The 15,591-nt window shown below is 35.8% G+C and overlaps 3 protein-coding genes across 5 annotated transcripts; 1 reads left to right on the top strand and 2 right to left on the bottom strand.

Moving 5' to 3' along the window:
* The first annotated feature begins 10 nt into the window (after positions 1 to 10).
* On the top strand, positions 11 to 2,840 carry LOC104216836 (uncharacterized). Its single transcript, XM_009766966.2, has 8 exons — positions 11 to 220; positions 310 to 399; positions 1,374 to 1,433; positions 1,530 to 1,569; positions 1,660 to 1,753; positions 2,038 to 2,097; positions 2,179 to 2,270; positions 2,358 to 2,840. Exons 1-8 carry the CDS (start codon positions 105 to 107, stop codon positions 2,442 to 2,444), a joined length of 639 nt encoding a protein of 212 aa, XP_009765268.1. The 5' UTR covers positions 11 to 104; the 3' UTR covers positions 2,445 to 2,840.
* Positions 2,841 to 3,206: 366 nt separating this feature from the next.
* Positions 3,207 to 5,921, bottom strand: LOC104216837 (molybdopterin synthase sulfur carrier subunit). The gene is made up of 2 exons (XM_009766967.2): positions 5,788 to 5,921; positions 3,207 to 3,684 (listed from the first exon to the last, which is right to left on the bottom strand). Exon 2 carries the CDS (start codon positions 3,672 to 3,674, stop codon positions 3,357 to 3,359), a length of 318 nt encoding a protein of 105 aa, XP_009765269.1. The 5' UTR covers positions 3,675 to 3,684; positions 5,788 to 5,921; the 3' UTR covers positions 3,207 to 3,356.
* A 1,035-nt stretch (positions 5,922 to 6,956) lies between these two features.
* LOC104216838 (uncharacterized) lies at positions 6,957 to 14,882 on the bottom strand. 3 transcript variants are annotated; one of them, XM_009766970.2, is made up of 11 exons: positions 14,408 to 14,882; positions 12,714 to 12,849; positions 11,782 to 11,919; positions 11,096 to 11,233; positions 10,642 to 10,779; positions 10,180 to 10,317; positions 9,209 to 9,343; positions 8,736 to 8,918; positions 8,394 to 8,501; positions 7,774 to 7,883; positions 6,957 to 7,385 (listed from the first exon to the last, which is right to left on the bottom strand). In XM_009766970.2, exons 1-11 carry the CDS (start codon positions 14,573 to 14,575, stop codon positions 7,314 to 7,316), a joined length of 1,464 nt encoding a protein of 487 aa, XP_009765272.1. In that variant the 5' UTR covers positions 14,576 to 14,882; the 3' UTR covers positions 6,957 to 7,313. The 3 variants fall into 3 exon arrangements, with proteins under 3 accessions (XP_009765272.1, XP_009765271.1, XP_009765270.1); XM_009766969.2 differs by having other exon boundaries at positions 9,209 to 9,352; XM_009766968.2 differs by having other exon boundaries at positions 9,209 to 9,358.
* Positions 14,883 to 15,591: the final 709 nt, after the last annotated feature.

The raw sequence follows: 15,591 nt of genomic DNA on the forward strand, positions 1-15,591 counted from the left end.
ACCCATTTTGAATTCTCAAACCTCACTCTCTCTCATTCCCACAAAACAAACACACACGCGCGCGCGAAAATTCTCACAATTCAACTTTCCAGAGCGGTAAGGAAATGTCAGCATCAAAATCGAGCGCAAGGAAGAGAGTTTCGGAGCCGGAAATTCCGAAATCGGAGAGCAAAAGGCGAGTCGGCGCCGTCGAGGAAGAATTCGATGCTGAGATCTCAGAGTATGCATTCATTTTCATTCATCGCTGTTAATTTTCTGAAGTGTTTTCTGGAATTTGATGAATTCGTATACACGTGTGAAATTTGACAGTGATATCAAAGGGATTATGACGGCGTTAAAGCAGATTAGAGAGAAAGCACAACAGGACGGTCTGAAGAAGAAAGAAGAAACTATCTCTAGGTGCATTTTCTGCATTCCTGTTCTCATCTATCATGATTGTGCCGTGTATACATATATACGAAGCTTTATAAATTTGTGTACGCGTGGTTTGATCATTAGATTGCTGAATCTCAAACCTAGAATCAAGCTCTGTTTTCTCCGTTCACATGTATTTGTTGAAGTACTCGCAGACGTGTTCGTTTCATGTATTTTATTAGATTTCGCCTGTGCGTATTGCTAATATATTCACGTTTCACCAATTTCGTCAGCTAGGAGGAACTAGATATTTGTAAATTTTATGAGTCGAATTGGCGTATTTTTCTGCAAATTCTATTCCATATTCTCTCGATTGCAGCTTTTCCATTACGCAACACGGACTAGTATAAAGATCTATAAAAATTCTTTCTAACTGTCTATTTTGATCAGGATATGGCTTTTGATATAATTAATGCATTCTGAGCTCATTGTTGCCTTTGTGCACAGTACTTCTAGCAGAATTTTGGTTTTTGATAATCATCTTTGGAATGTATGTGGGGAGTTGATGTTTGTGGAGATTTCTGATTATGCCAATGGTTTGCTTATTGTTTACATGAGCTTTGTGCAATAACAAGTACTGTTGCTTAATTTCATAACCTAAAAGTGATTCTAGTTTGACTGCCATGTGCCAGCTTGTTAAGGCACTCAAGCAGCTAATATTTAAGTTCTGACATATCAGTACTCTGTAGCTGTTTGACCAATCTGCTGTGTTTTGCAATATTTATTAATTAGAGTAAGAAATGGATAAAAGAGTTTTACTGGTTGTTCTTGAGTGAAATTGAAACTAATTGGGATACTGTAAGCAATTGGGCATAAAGTAACTGCATGAAAATGGGTGCCAAATGTAAGCATTATGAGTTCCGTTTCCTGCGATATCAACTCCAGCACTTACTATTTGGCGTGTTTCACTTTAATTTTAGAAATGATTACTAACATTACCGCTCTTGCTCTGTGGTTAGCGTGACTTCAGAAGTCAAGTCAAAGATTGATGAGCTGAAACTAAAACTTGAGAAAGACAGGTGAGAAATATTTGTTGCAAAATACATGCTAAATGTAAGATTTAATTGTTGGAAGTGGTAGCTTGTTGTTGATCCTCCATATTGTTTGATCATCAGGCAAAATTTTGCCAAGACACTGTCCAAGAGCTCCAAAGAGGTCAGCCTCAGTTAGATGAGTTAGCTGTGATAGGACATTTGAATAGAAGCCTAGTACTACTATTTTTTAACATGTATTGCTTCTTTGCAGTGTGAGAACTTACTTAAGACTGAAACAGCTAAGTTTCAATCAATTTATGAGAATTTCAACAAGGAGAAAGCCACACATCTGCAGTCTCTCAAAGGTACTTTTCTAGTTTGAGTTTTCCCCAACAAAGAGGCCTGTTTGTAGCCTGTACAGCATCTGGTCATTGTGTTTCTAGTTTAACCACCTCTTACATTTCATGAGATATCATGTTAGAAAATTTTGCAATCTTTTACGGGGCAAAACTGAACACTGTTCCAGAATTTCAACTAGATTAGGACGTTTATACTTGAGATACTTTTGATATGTTTTGAAGAGTCACTCTTACAAACCCTGTTTGAAGAAGCATTGTAAAGGCTAACCATCTTGATGGTATCTCAACAGATACTATATCCAAATATGAGGAAGAAAAAGAAAGACTATTCATGCGATATGAGCAGCTAAGTGAGTTACAGAAACTCTCTGTATTATATTCTCATTGATTAATAAGGATGCCTGTGACAGATTTTTATGACAATAATTCAGGAAAGAAAGAGAAGAGCATGATATCTGAACTTGAGCAAGACTCTAAGAAACGAATTACTGAACTAGAGGAGTCGCTGAAGAAAAAGAAGCAGGTTAACTTCTTTGATGCACCACTTCTCTGTCAGACTCACATGTATCCTCAAAACAATCACTAATGTGTACATTTTGAAACTTGACAGGATGATAAAGCATTCAGCTTTCTGAGAAAAACTCTAGGTTCATTTCTGGATAATGCCTCAGATGAGGACTTCCCACCTGATGATTGAAAGTCGCGCAGATGTATCTGCAGCTGACATTGCTTCTATCTCCTGATGATTGAGAGTCCCACAGACGGTCCATGGAATACCACCACTAGCAATTAATTGGAACATCTTATAGTTGATATAAAAAAGACCAGAAGCTCTTCTATAGTCAAGCTTATATGGTTAAACTGTTCCATTGATCAATAGTTTTTCTTAGTAGTTGCATTGGATTGCACATTCAATATTGCTGTTTAATCCTAGCAGGACAGACTAATGTTGAGTCCAAAGCCCGGATTGAGATGTATTAACTGGTATAGGTGTTCTAATTCTCCCGCTGCTCAACCAAGTCATGTTTTTATTTCTTTTTTTCGCCGCTTGATCTTGTAATAGGCAATGATTGTCGTTTTACGTTTTCCAAAATGTTTGTGTTGCACATATGCACTAGTACCCTTAAGAGAAATCTTTCAGCTATGGTGAACGCAATAATTCCACATGTAAGTAAATAATACTGTATAAAACCACCTGATATTCACTTCTATAAAACAAATGGAGTAAGAAAAATCATTGTACAATGTTAGAACTTGTGGGTAGTTCTATGCAACTAATGTATCAGGACCTCAATTGGAATTATATTGACATGGTTGGGAACTTAAAGTCGGTCTCTCTTTTCTGATCAGTCACTTGTAGGGGTTTCAGACTTCTTTTAGTCCCATATTCACTGGTCCACATTCACTGCGTTATGGGTATGAAATTACCACACAATAATACCAAGTGGACATGGTTCCATAACAGAAGATCAAGGGGGTCGATCCAATAGATTGAAAGTTAAATGGTTCTAACACAACATAAAGTGAAGGAATTTTGTTCTTATTTGTAAAATGATTACATTAGTATAACAGAGTTTGACTTCCCTATATTTGCAGTTCAGATACTGAATTAGCCTCCACTAATAGGTGGTATAATGGCCAATTCATCTCCATCTTTGACCGTGGTGGACTCAGGTGTGTATTCCTCATTCCGGGCCAGAAGCATGCACCCACGAATCTCTTCCAAGCGGGGGAAGTGAGAAATGACCTTATTCAAGCAATCACCGGCGGTACTACCATAAGAAACTTCCAATGGCATTTCAGTCATGCCGGTCAGATCTCTAGCACGGGCGAAAAACAGAAACTTTACCTGAAGAGATCTACTCTCATCTCCATTCTGCAAAGTTTCCACATCTGTACTGTCAATTTGTTTATCAATCATGTCCATTGCAAATAACCTGTCCAACATATTCAACAGCAGGTGTAACATCTATCAGTTATGCTCCACTTCCAAAGTCGTGATTTTTGAGAAATTAAAATTGGAACAGAAATAACATATAGCTTTTCTCAGGAAGGGAGGGATGGAACTAGAAATTAAGCTTCTTTTATGAATAAGAAAGACAACTAAGCCATCTAGAAGATGGGAATAGAAGAATTCTCAGTTATAAATAAATAAACAGCATAGCCATCTTCTTGTGATGGTTACATGAAGCTACCTTACCCCCAGAAGTCAATATTATTTACTCTTAGAATGCTACCCTAGTTTGACATGATCTTCTTGACACAATGGTGTTCCTATTATACACCTTGCATTTTAGCAAAGAACTAAATATATATGTTTAAATAACATCTTCATGCCCTGATATCCCTGAAAATTTTAAAACATGAGACAAGAGAAACAAAGGGAACTCAAATATACAAGTGTGTTCGATAATATGCACCCAACGGTGTGGCGTAGTGGTCGATGAAGTAGGTGAAAACAATGAGATACCAGGGCTAAAATCCTTGTAGAGACAAAAAATACTAAGTGATTTCTTTTTTTTTAAGGAACGCTAAAGTGATTTCTTCCCATGTGCCTAAACCTTAATGGGCTGATACTTGTACTAGTGGTAGGTAGCAAATACCCGGTCGAATCATCGAGGTGCGCACAAATTGGCCCAGACAACACCATAAAAAAATTAGCTCACATATAAAATTCCTTTTGACAATATGCATCAGTGACATTCAAGTAAATGGCAATTTCAGTTTCCAAGTTCAGCAAATATAGGATTAGATGGAAACCACCAACTCAAATTTTTCTAGAGCAGAAGACGAGGAAAATCATTTGCATTGAGATACTAAAGTAGCAATTTTTGCAGCAGATCCAGCAATCTTCAGAGTTTAAGCACACAACACCTTTAGACAATTGCACGGTTGGTTGTCAAACTTTGAGTAGTTATCAATGATTTATGCGCAAGAAGAAGACAGTTATAGGTTCAGATTGGAGACGGATGTCAAAGAACTGAAGGCACAGAAATGTGTCTTGCAAGATGAACAATACATGAAAGTTGAAACCATGATTCACTCGAAATTTATAGAGAAGGTTCTTTTCTGAGGAAAATAGGGAAGTCTAGGCTGTTCTTTCCATTACTTCCTACTATAAGCTCTATTCACCAATAAAGTTGATCAACACATTAAGAATATGCAACATTAAAGCAACAAATGACCGGAACAATGATATGCAGCGCAAGGGGCATCACGCCTTCATGGAAAACAAAATAACTAGAAGGATCAAACGAGAAGTACATTAGGTTATTGCTTCTCCAAACCTGAAGCTTTACAGTAAATAAAAGACCAAATGAAATATAATTATATAACACCCTTCCCCCACCCCCTTCTCCTCATGTTCACTTTCATTTATATTGCTGTGGTAGATTTTGTTTCATAATGTAATGAAAGACTACCCAGGTCCTGGAAGAGTATGAATTGGTTCTTGTTGTGCAAAAGCAAAACACATGAAAAAGCTCCCACTATGCGCGGGTCCGGACTACATCGGGTCTCATGTGGCCACCAGAAAAAAAAAAAAAGACAGCAAAGACAAATAAGTACAAGTTGCAGAGCATATTAAGCTTTTTATATGGTTTCAACAGCAAGGGTCAAAACACAGTAATAAATACAGAAGTTGGTTGTAATTTAGAAGAAGCAAGAGAGAGTTTAGTTTGTAACGGATGGAAGATGTATTGAGAAATGGAACCCAAGTAGAAAGTGATTACTGATGCTGTATTCCAGAAAAAGTTGAGCCCAAAACCATTTTATTGTAATTTGCTTTTGCTCTTTATATTTGGAAACTAGATAAAGCCCTAGGCTAAAACATTTGAGAAACAAACAGATAATAATAATAAAGAATTTAAAGGAAAAAAGATTCAAAGTTTAAAGTTCAGAAACATCTACACTGATATCAAAATAGCTTTCTCAAAAACGTAGGACTAATTCATTATCAAATTGAAAATCAAATTTTGTTGAAAATTGAAGAATCAAATATGTGTGAGCTCAAATTGGATAAGCAAAGCTCTTAACTTTACCTTCTCTAAAGATGGGTGACAATCCTCTCTGTGCCGCTGGCTGGAATTGGATAGAAGAGGATGCGAAAATTAGTTTATAAATTCAGGCAAATCTGTTCTTATCATATTAAAATATAAAAAAAAGATGATTGATTTGTATATATAACAGACAAATGATTGCGCGACTTTGGGCTTTCCTGGGGTTTTTTCCTTCTAAAATAGTTTATTTGACTGGAAGGGAAAACCGTAAAAATAGCCCAGTTTTCGGACTGGTCATTCAAAAATAGTTAACGTTTATCAAGTCAATGAAAAATAGTCACTATTTTACTGCAACAGATACCGGTCCAGCATAATATACTGGAGTTCGGTGCACCTGTGTATGAACTTCCAGCATATTATGCTGGACCGGTATATTTTGCTGGTGCTCGAGTATAATATACTGGAGACTGGAGCATCAGTGCTCTAACTCCAGTATATTATGCCGCTGGAACTCCAGTATGTTATGCTGCTGGAACTCCAGTATATTATGTTGGAGTATTTTTCCGGATTTTGAATAGTATTTTCGTTCAAATTTATCTTTACATGAAAAGTGGCTAAATTTCTAATTACTTTTAAAACTAAGCTATTTTTGAACGACCACTTGTAAATCTAGCTATTTTTGAATTTCAAACACCAATTTGTCCTTTAGTTTGATTTGGTTTACACCAAATTTTTAAAAAATGATGTTAAGCCAAAGAAATCAAATTATCCAATCAAATCTATAAAATATTCATATATAATAGTCACTTGGTAAGCATTGTATCTCGTATTCATGAGATTTTTTTTTTTTTAAATGGCATAAATCAATATGTCCAAATTATAAAATATCAATTTAAAAAATTGCAAGTTTCTGAAAATAATAAATGTTGATGTTGTTTAAAATTTTGGAATCTTCGTCTCGTTTGCTCGAGTATTTATTTCAAATCTTGCCAACTCAATATAATATGTAAGAGTGGCAATTAGTTCACTAAATACTTGGAGAAGTTTTACTGAGTTATTTTTTCTTATGTTCTACTTAATAGAGCTTCTTGCTTTAGTAAGCTTCTATGTTATAGTACTCATGGTTAGAAATTGAAATAAAAAAATTCTACAAAAAAGAACCCATCAAATAATCACTTGGTTAAGCATACAACAACAACAACAACAACATACCCAGTTAAGCATATTTCTTTTTATTATCTGGTTCTTTAGTGACCTTGGTTAACCAGGTCTTTGAATAGTTATCATTACTATGTTCATGAAATTCATCTATAACACAAGAAACTCAATGAGGCTAAACTAAACTTCCAATCCTGTCTCACTAACGTTCAGAAATTTGGCTCTATTCAAAGTTAGAGTATTTAAATAGAAAAGGAGTGATACAGATTTTACAAAGCCATGGAAAATGCCAAAGCCCATGAAGCAAGCAGTACCCTGATGTCAGTTAAATAGCCCTCTAGCCAAGCAGTTCATATAAATAATTACACCAACATGAAGAACTCCCCAAAAACCAGATCGAGATGAGCAAGCTAATGAACTTGGTAAGAAGGATGTCTTCTTCGAGCCTGTTGTACTGAGAGAGGAGGTCGTCTGTTGTGTGCCTAGACATGCAGAAGAAAGAGTTCAGACGCATATAGGTCTCAAAAGTTAAAGTTCAGGATGATACAGGAAGGCAGTTCAGGACACATTCAATTACCAAAATCACACACAAATATACATATAAATCATGCATGTGTTAAGATTTCTTGCTACATATGAATCTGAAACTATTAGCGTTGAAGGCCCATAATTCGTAGGACATCTCACATATATCCATTGGCCTAAACATGTGGTGCATGCTATCAAGTAACATTGGAGTTGATTGGCATATCCTAGACTCTAGGCTTGCAGGAATAAATTTTTGAAAGGGAAAAGTAGATAGCATAAGAATGCTATTATATGATAATTGACATGATTGCCCATGCATCTCTGAAGAAATGAAGTCCATACCCCAATTTTTGTCATGTGACGACAAGAGGAACATCGAACTGATGGCGCCCCATAAGGGTACATGAGCAGCACTGCACAACCCCCACATTTAACTTGTCCAACCTCATGAGCTGCAGCGGTAACAATCAGAACCATATGAGTAAGTTCCGTAAAAATGAGTTAACAGTTCTAATTTCAACCATTGAATAATTCAACAGGTGTATAGATCCACGAGAACAAGAAACTAATAAAATTGTCCACGTCCTGCTTCCCTGTTATCCAATTCTGCCTTATGAGAGGATCCATATGCCATTTCACATTAGACAGAAAAGATTTACATTATCAGAGGGAATTCAGAAGTAAAAGCACCACAAGGTTGTATAAAGTGCTGATTTCTGAATAAAAAGCATGGAAAAACTAACTGCTCATACTATCGATTTTGAAATAGCTTTGTATGTGATATTTTCAACAATGTTGGCACATGTCATGGTTCAACAGAACTTATATAGGGGGCAACCTACCAATGATTAATTGAAACAACTATCAACAACTTCACTAGAATACATCTGATTTCATGACCAAAAGGGTAAAACGAAATCAAGGACTGTTGGAATCAAAGTGTAAAGGAGGCCAGTAATAACCTTCCAGGACAAAATTGACAGTCTGGCAGCACGAACACTTCACCAATTTAGCCCCTTGTGGATAAGTAAGTAATTGTCGGCAAGAACCACAAACCATCTGACCCATTTCTGCACCAAACCGTACACCAGAAATGGGAATATATTATTTAGTGATTATTTTACACTGGACAATTCTGAAACAAGAGGCCAGTAATAGTAACAATGGACTTTGCTTCTAATTAACTATAAGAAGAAAGATAATGTATGATCGTGAGGACAAGTATATTGTAATCATTGAACTCATATACAACCTGACTAAAATTGAGAAACTGAGTCTGTTACTCTCCAGTGAAAAGGACTCACCGGCAGAAGATGTTGCAGGTAATGAGGATTGAGGCGCTGTAGGTTTAATCCGTGATAAATGCGATGTAGGTTGCTTTTCAATTGGGGGCCTTACCTCCTCGTTCTTTGTGCCTTCTTGTTTTTCAATTGGGGGCCTTACCTCCTCATTCTTTGTGCCTTCTTGTTTGCTACCCATCTCCATTTCTGATAGTTGAACAGTTTAGTCATTATCTCCCCCAAAATGTCCATGGAAAAGGTAAAAAAATACCAAGTGAAACTAGTAGATCAGGACTCACATGCTGCAATGTAATAAAGTCAATTTTATCTTTAAATACTTCTAAAATTATATACAAGCCAATCAAGAAATGTGAAAGGAGTTCAAATGACTGAAAGCAGATTGGACGCAGTTCTTTGGCATGACACAGAGGTTCACTGCTCTACTTTAACCCATTATATATAGTTATATGCTACTAAGGAATTGCAGCAGAGTTTACCAGAAGAAGCAACTGATGATGATGACTGAGGTGGTGGTGTAGGTGGTGATGAATGTCCAGCCATAGGAATGGATGATCCCGGTGGATGCCCTTCTTTTTCAACTGCACACTGCTGTTTGCTCCCCATCTCAACATCTACAAAAGCTAATGCTAGCTAGACGTTAAAGGATATTGAATAAATAGAGTTTATCCACTGCCAAATAAGCACCAAACCCAGGTGCTAGCCACTTAGCTATCTACATGCCTGACTTTTATATGTATTATACAGCATGGTCGAAGATTAGCTCTCCAAGGAACCAAATGTCGAATTTTAGTACTGCTAATCTGGACTTTGAGTATACAAGCTTTTAAGGTATGAACCCTAGCTCACTTATCTTAAAAAATTGTATAATTAATGAGAACCTCTCGTGTTTTATGCTTATAAATTTTGACTCTACCAAGAAATACCTTAAATGTCAAACCTCCAACAGCTAGCATTTTTGCCACATATTAACCCCTAATTTGTCTTAATAGACAATTATTGAGTATTGGAATGAAACTCGGCCCAAATAGACCAGAGTGGATATAGAGGACTCTTATAGCTAACCCCACTAGTCGGGATTGAGGCGTAGTTTTGTTTGTATTATCCCTTTGATTATTTCCATATCTTGAATATAATTCATCACTTGTCTTTTTTACGTGTTCCTATAGAATTAATTTCTACTCAGTTTGGCCTACCTTATTTCAATCACATCCCACCTGCAGTTTCAATAAACACAGACACTGGGTATGTCATCTCTCTTACAATGCTGATCTACAACAACAAGCATGAACTTACACTGAAGGGTGTTACGTAACTGAGGCCCGTGATATTCTAAACTAAAGAAAACACAAGCTTGCATGTACACATATGGACTACAGTATTTTATCACATAATACTTGAACTTGCAAATATGGACACTTAGAATCTGAGTAGAAAAGGGAGAACTTACCAGCAAGAAGAGTTTGCTGTGTCCCTAATGGTGGTGTAGATGTTTGTAGTGGCTGTAGTTGAGGGATCAACTGCCATCCTGGTGGTGGACCATTATCTTCATCTTCAGCGACTTCTTCCTTCTTCTCCATTTTTATATCTGAAAGTCAGAAGGCTAACTTTTATGAACCAAACAAATCAAGAAGACTCATTCATCCCCAAATTCTTCATAATCTTAGTGGACAACTAGATGAAGCCAGCATCTAGTTCATTTACATAGAGCATCCATAATGCAGAAGAATTAATGCTGATTATAAGCCTTGCATATTATTACTTTCAATTGTTTAAATTAATTATTTGGCAAGAATAAGCTAGTGAAATTGCAAACCTTTAAGAGACACCAAAAAACAACCAAAAAAGGGACATCGCAATTGAAAACATAAATATTGATACTTAGAATCTGAGTAGAAAAGGGAGGACTCACCAGCAAGAAGAGCTTGTTGCGTCCCTGATGGTGGTGTAGAGGTTTGTAGTGGCTGCAGTTGAGGGGTCAACTGCCATCCTGGTGGTGGACCATTATTTTCATCTTCAACGACTTCTCCCTTCTTCTCCATTGCTGTATCTGAACGTAAGAAGGCTAACTCTTATGAACTGAATAACTCAACACTCGATCATCCCCAAATTCCTCCTATTCATAGGGGACAACTAGATAAAGCCAATATCTAAGCTCAGTCACATGAGAGCGCCCATAATGCCGAATATACTAATGCTGGTTGCATATTTATATTTTCAATTGATTAAATTAATTGTTCGCGAAAGAATAAGCTAGTGAATTGCAAACCTTTGAGAGACATTACCAAAAATCAACCATAGCAAGTTAGCAACAGAAAAATGTAAACATGGACACTTAGAATCTGAGTAGAAAAGAAAGGACTCACCGGCAAGTAGAGCTTGTTGCGTTCCTGATGGTGGTGTAGACGTTTGTAGTGGCTGTAGTTGAGGGGTCAACTCCCATCCTGGCGGTGGACCATTATCTTTATCTTCAACGACCTCCTCTTTCTTCTCCATTTCTATATCTGAAAGTCAGAAGGCTAATTCTTTTGAACCAAATAAATCAAGAAGACTCAATTATCCCCAAATTCCTCCTAATCTTAGTGGACAACTAGATGAAGCCAGCATCTTAGCTCATTCACATTAGAGCATCCTTAATGCAGAAGAATTAATGCTGATTATAAGCCTTGTATATCATTACTCTCAATTGTTTAAATTAATTGTTTGGCAAGAATAAATAGTGAACAACAAACTTTTAACAGACATTACCAACAACAACTACGCCTCAGTCCCAAACAAAGTTGGGGTCGGGATATGAATTCTCACTTCTTTCGCTCTACTCATATCATCATCATGTCAAAATAATATAAGAGTAGCAGTGAAATAAGTTGAATTTATATGTAAATAATAGTAATAATAATAATAATAATAATAATAATAATTAATAAGAAAAATAGTAATGTTTAAAGCCTATTCCTAACTAGTAAGTATCACATATATATATCTTTAGCTAAGTCTGCATTGAACTTGTAAACATGGAACTTAGAATCTGAGTAGAAAAGGGAGGACACACCGGCAAGAAGAGTTTGTAGTGTCCCTGATGGTGATGTAGATGTTTGTAGTGGCTGAAGTTGAGGGGCCAACTCCCATCCTGGTGGTGGACCATTATCCTCATCTTCAACGATTTCTTCTTTCTTCTCCATTTCTATATCTGAAAATCAGAAGGTTAATTAATTCTTATGAACCAAATAAATCAAGAAGACTCATTCATCCCCAAACTCCTCATAATCTTAGTGGACAACTAGCAATCCCCTTCTGATAGAAATCAACAATGTATTCCTGTGTTAAAACACATCGAAAACATATAAGCGAGGAAAAGCAGAATTGGTATATATTTAAATAACATTAAAACAAACGCGACAACCAACAAGCACACAAATGAAGCCGCATGAAATGGCAGCCAGTACTAATGACGTTACTAGGGCCAAATAATGATCCACATGATTATCTCTTAAAAAGATGCAACAAAAATAAACATGAAAATTGAAAGAAGGCACCACCAACGATCTTTATGTTGAAACACGGTTCATGTTCATTGCCATCCAAAAATTACATCTACTCCATAATATGAAGAGTTGAGTTTCAAGAACCGAGCTAACAGAGGTCTGAAGATTTTTGGTAAATATATACACTTAATATCAGAAGAAGGCTGACTACTTTCTTTTACTGATTTGTTTACCAAGAATATGGTAGAGGCATTAATCCAGCGAAGCTGAAAATTCTATTTCAAAAGCTTTACCATTTCTTTTGTTACTCTATTTCAAAAACTTTTTCAGGTTCAGAAGACATCTCTTTCACTGTGTATCTGGATACAATAGGAAAATGTGACCTGGAAAATCAGGCAAAAATGATGGGCATTTTGTTTGTGTGAGGGGAAAAGAGGGAGAGACCGCAAGGAGGGGGGGGGAGAGAGAGAGAAAGTAAATCTGACAGTTAATGATTTACCACAAGTAACTGCTGCTGTGCCTCGTAAAGTAGATGGTGAATCTTTCTGTGGGATTACAGCGTTCCACCCAGGTGGTGGACCATCTTCATCGTCTTCTGATTCGTGTTCTCTGCTCCCCATCTCTACATCAGTAGTCTGTTCACAAGTTACCTTTGTGTATCTGAAGCTTCAGCTAGTATTTGCATTCACTAAGCAATTATACTTCTGCATTAACTGTTTCCTCTTTTTCTTCTCCAGTTTCAATGTTTCAATGATAGTCATTATACTGCTCTAGCTTCAGAGTTCTAAGAACTCCAACCCTTGAGAGCATGAAGTTCCAGGATAGTTGACGAGAGCTGAGTGCTAGTGAAGAGTAGTATACAGTATTTCAATGTTCAAGAAAGCACAAGCAATCTATACTTTATTATGATCTTGTTGAAGTGTAATTTCTTGAAGATTAGTCATTTTGGCTACCTATTTGTGCAGATAATTTGCAAATGTGACTCTTGTGAATGATTCCCTTCAACTTTAATTTCCATACACGCAACAAACAATGACAAGAGGTTCCATCATAGAGTAAAGATGTAATTCCACAATTGAAGAAAAAGTTGACATGTATTTTTCAAATGTGATTTCACTGAAAATTATGTAGCTTCAGAGGCACCTAACTTTAGAGCTTTAAGTTGATAATGACATTTCCCTTTATTTTCTAAAGAGTTGACAAAGCAGTTTTTCTTTTCAAAATTTTCAGGTATCATTTAATCCTTCTTGATTTGTTTTCAACAAGGTCCCCCGTATTACCTGGTTATTAAGCTAAGCTTATGAAAGATAACTCTCAAAGAATTAGAAACCGAGGTTATCTTAGAAGAGACCAACGGTAGTCATAGAATAGAAAAGGGTGAATGGGTGATAATCAAGTAGCCTTTTTTGTAAGGACTATAGGACGGCAAATAGGTCATGGAAAGATTAATAAGTACAGAAATAAAAAGGCAAAGATAGAAATAAATAATCAAAAGGAAAAAGTTAATACAGAAAGAAAAAGGAAAGACTTATACATATAATGCCTGAACAAGCTAAATTGCAACCATAAAAGTTCACATCAGGAAACCCCACTTTTCTCAAAATTATACATATCATAAAATGATGAATCCTCTAAAATGACATAAACTGAGTCCAATTAGTTTGGTATTCTGGCATAGTTGTTCGATTGATTGACAATTAGAAAATGCAACATTTTCTTTTCATTATTAATGGTATCAAGCCTCAACTATTAGCTCTTGTTTTGGCAGATGAATGTACTTGTCTACATGCCTCTCTCATACATAAGCATAATGGGGACATCCTTTAAACTGAATTCTTGAGCACAATACAAGTAATTCATGGAAAGCCAGCGAAGATCAAATTCAACTATATCAAGAGTCTTTAAACAAATCAAAAGCAAAACTCCCCAAAATTTACCTATATCTCTTTTAGAAATTGCAATGTCCTTTTCATGATTGACAAGTACATATGGTATCAAGATTCAATCTTTCACTAATGTCCCATCTCTGAGAGATAAGTGAACTTGTCTACATGCATCAATCATAGAAGAAAAAAATTAAAATCGACAGCCATGAAACTGATTTTCATCAACAAAATACAGGTAACTCAAGAAAACAAAGGTAAAATAAAAATTTAATAGATACCCATTTTTAGTAATTTATCATTAACTCACCAGGAGAAGCTGTTGATTTTGTTGCTGAGGATTTGAGGGCCAACCAGGAGGTGGGCCCTCATCTTCATCAGTCTCATCATTGGTGGTATGTGCTAAAGAATCAAAACCAGGTGGTGGGCCCTCATCTTCTTCTTCTTCTTCTTCGATGTTGTTTAAGTTTTCTTCCATTCGTTTGCTCTTCAGTGAATCAGACAGCAAAGTGGGGTTTAAGGAATTTTGCCGCTAATTTACATCTGAATATATAGGTTTTCAATGGCGACTGCACAACAGGTTTGGAAAAGTTTTTTCTTCTAGGAAAACGTTTTGAAAAATAAAATATTTAAATATTTGCGTGACTTTTTGACGTTTTTGTGAGTGTTTTGAAATAAAGACCGTCACAAGGTATTTTTTTAAAAAAAAAAATAGTAACAATCTTTTCTAGGAATAATAAATTTGGCATAAACAAAACAAAAAAAAATGGAGCTCTCGGAGGTTGGTTTATATATCTGTTTAAAAAGTGAGATTTTTCCCTTCACATAATCGGGCTACCAGATTTGAAATCATAACACTGTAATTTGCCATTACAAATCAGTTTTTTTAAGTAATCGGAGAAATCAGAATATCACTATGAATTTCTTTTATTGAATTAGATCCTTGTTAAATGCTAAGTGCTAGATATTTAGAGCCCATCTGGACATAAGAAATTTTTACCTTTTTTCCAATTAATTTTATTTTTTTTCCTCAAATCAGCGTTTGATCATAAAATTTACAATTTTCACTTGAAGATGCATTTAAAAGAATTTCAAAAAAATTGAAAAATTCCAAAAAGTTATTTTTCAAAATTCACTCACAAAACTTCAAAAACAAACCAAAATTATATTCACATCCAAAACGCAACTCTAAATTTCAAATACCACTTTCACTTGAAATTATTTTACCACTTATTTTGAAATTTTACAATTCTTATGTCCAAACGCCCGCTTAGTATCACAGTATCTTTTAGGGTCTCGTCCTATAACTATGTTGGTGTCACCGTGTCAGCACAAAAAAGGATAAAATTGAATGAAGTATCAACAGTTGCGAGTTCAAAATTCATGCGTCCTATTCCCTAATACTCTAATAAGATAATATTCTGGTAATACTCTAATAGATATATTCTTTCTTCTAAATACTATTTCATAAAGGCAAACTATTCAAAGAGAGAG

Source organism: Nicotiana sylvestris, chromosome 2, assembly GCF_000393655.2.
Source record: "Nicotiana sylvestris chromosome 2, ASM39365v2, whole genome shotgun sequence".
Lineage (NCBI taxonomy): Eukaryota > Viridiplantae > Streptophyta > Magnoliopsida > Solanales > Solanaceae > Nicotiana > Nicotiana sylvestris.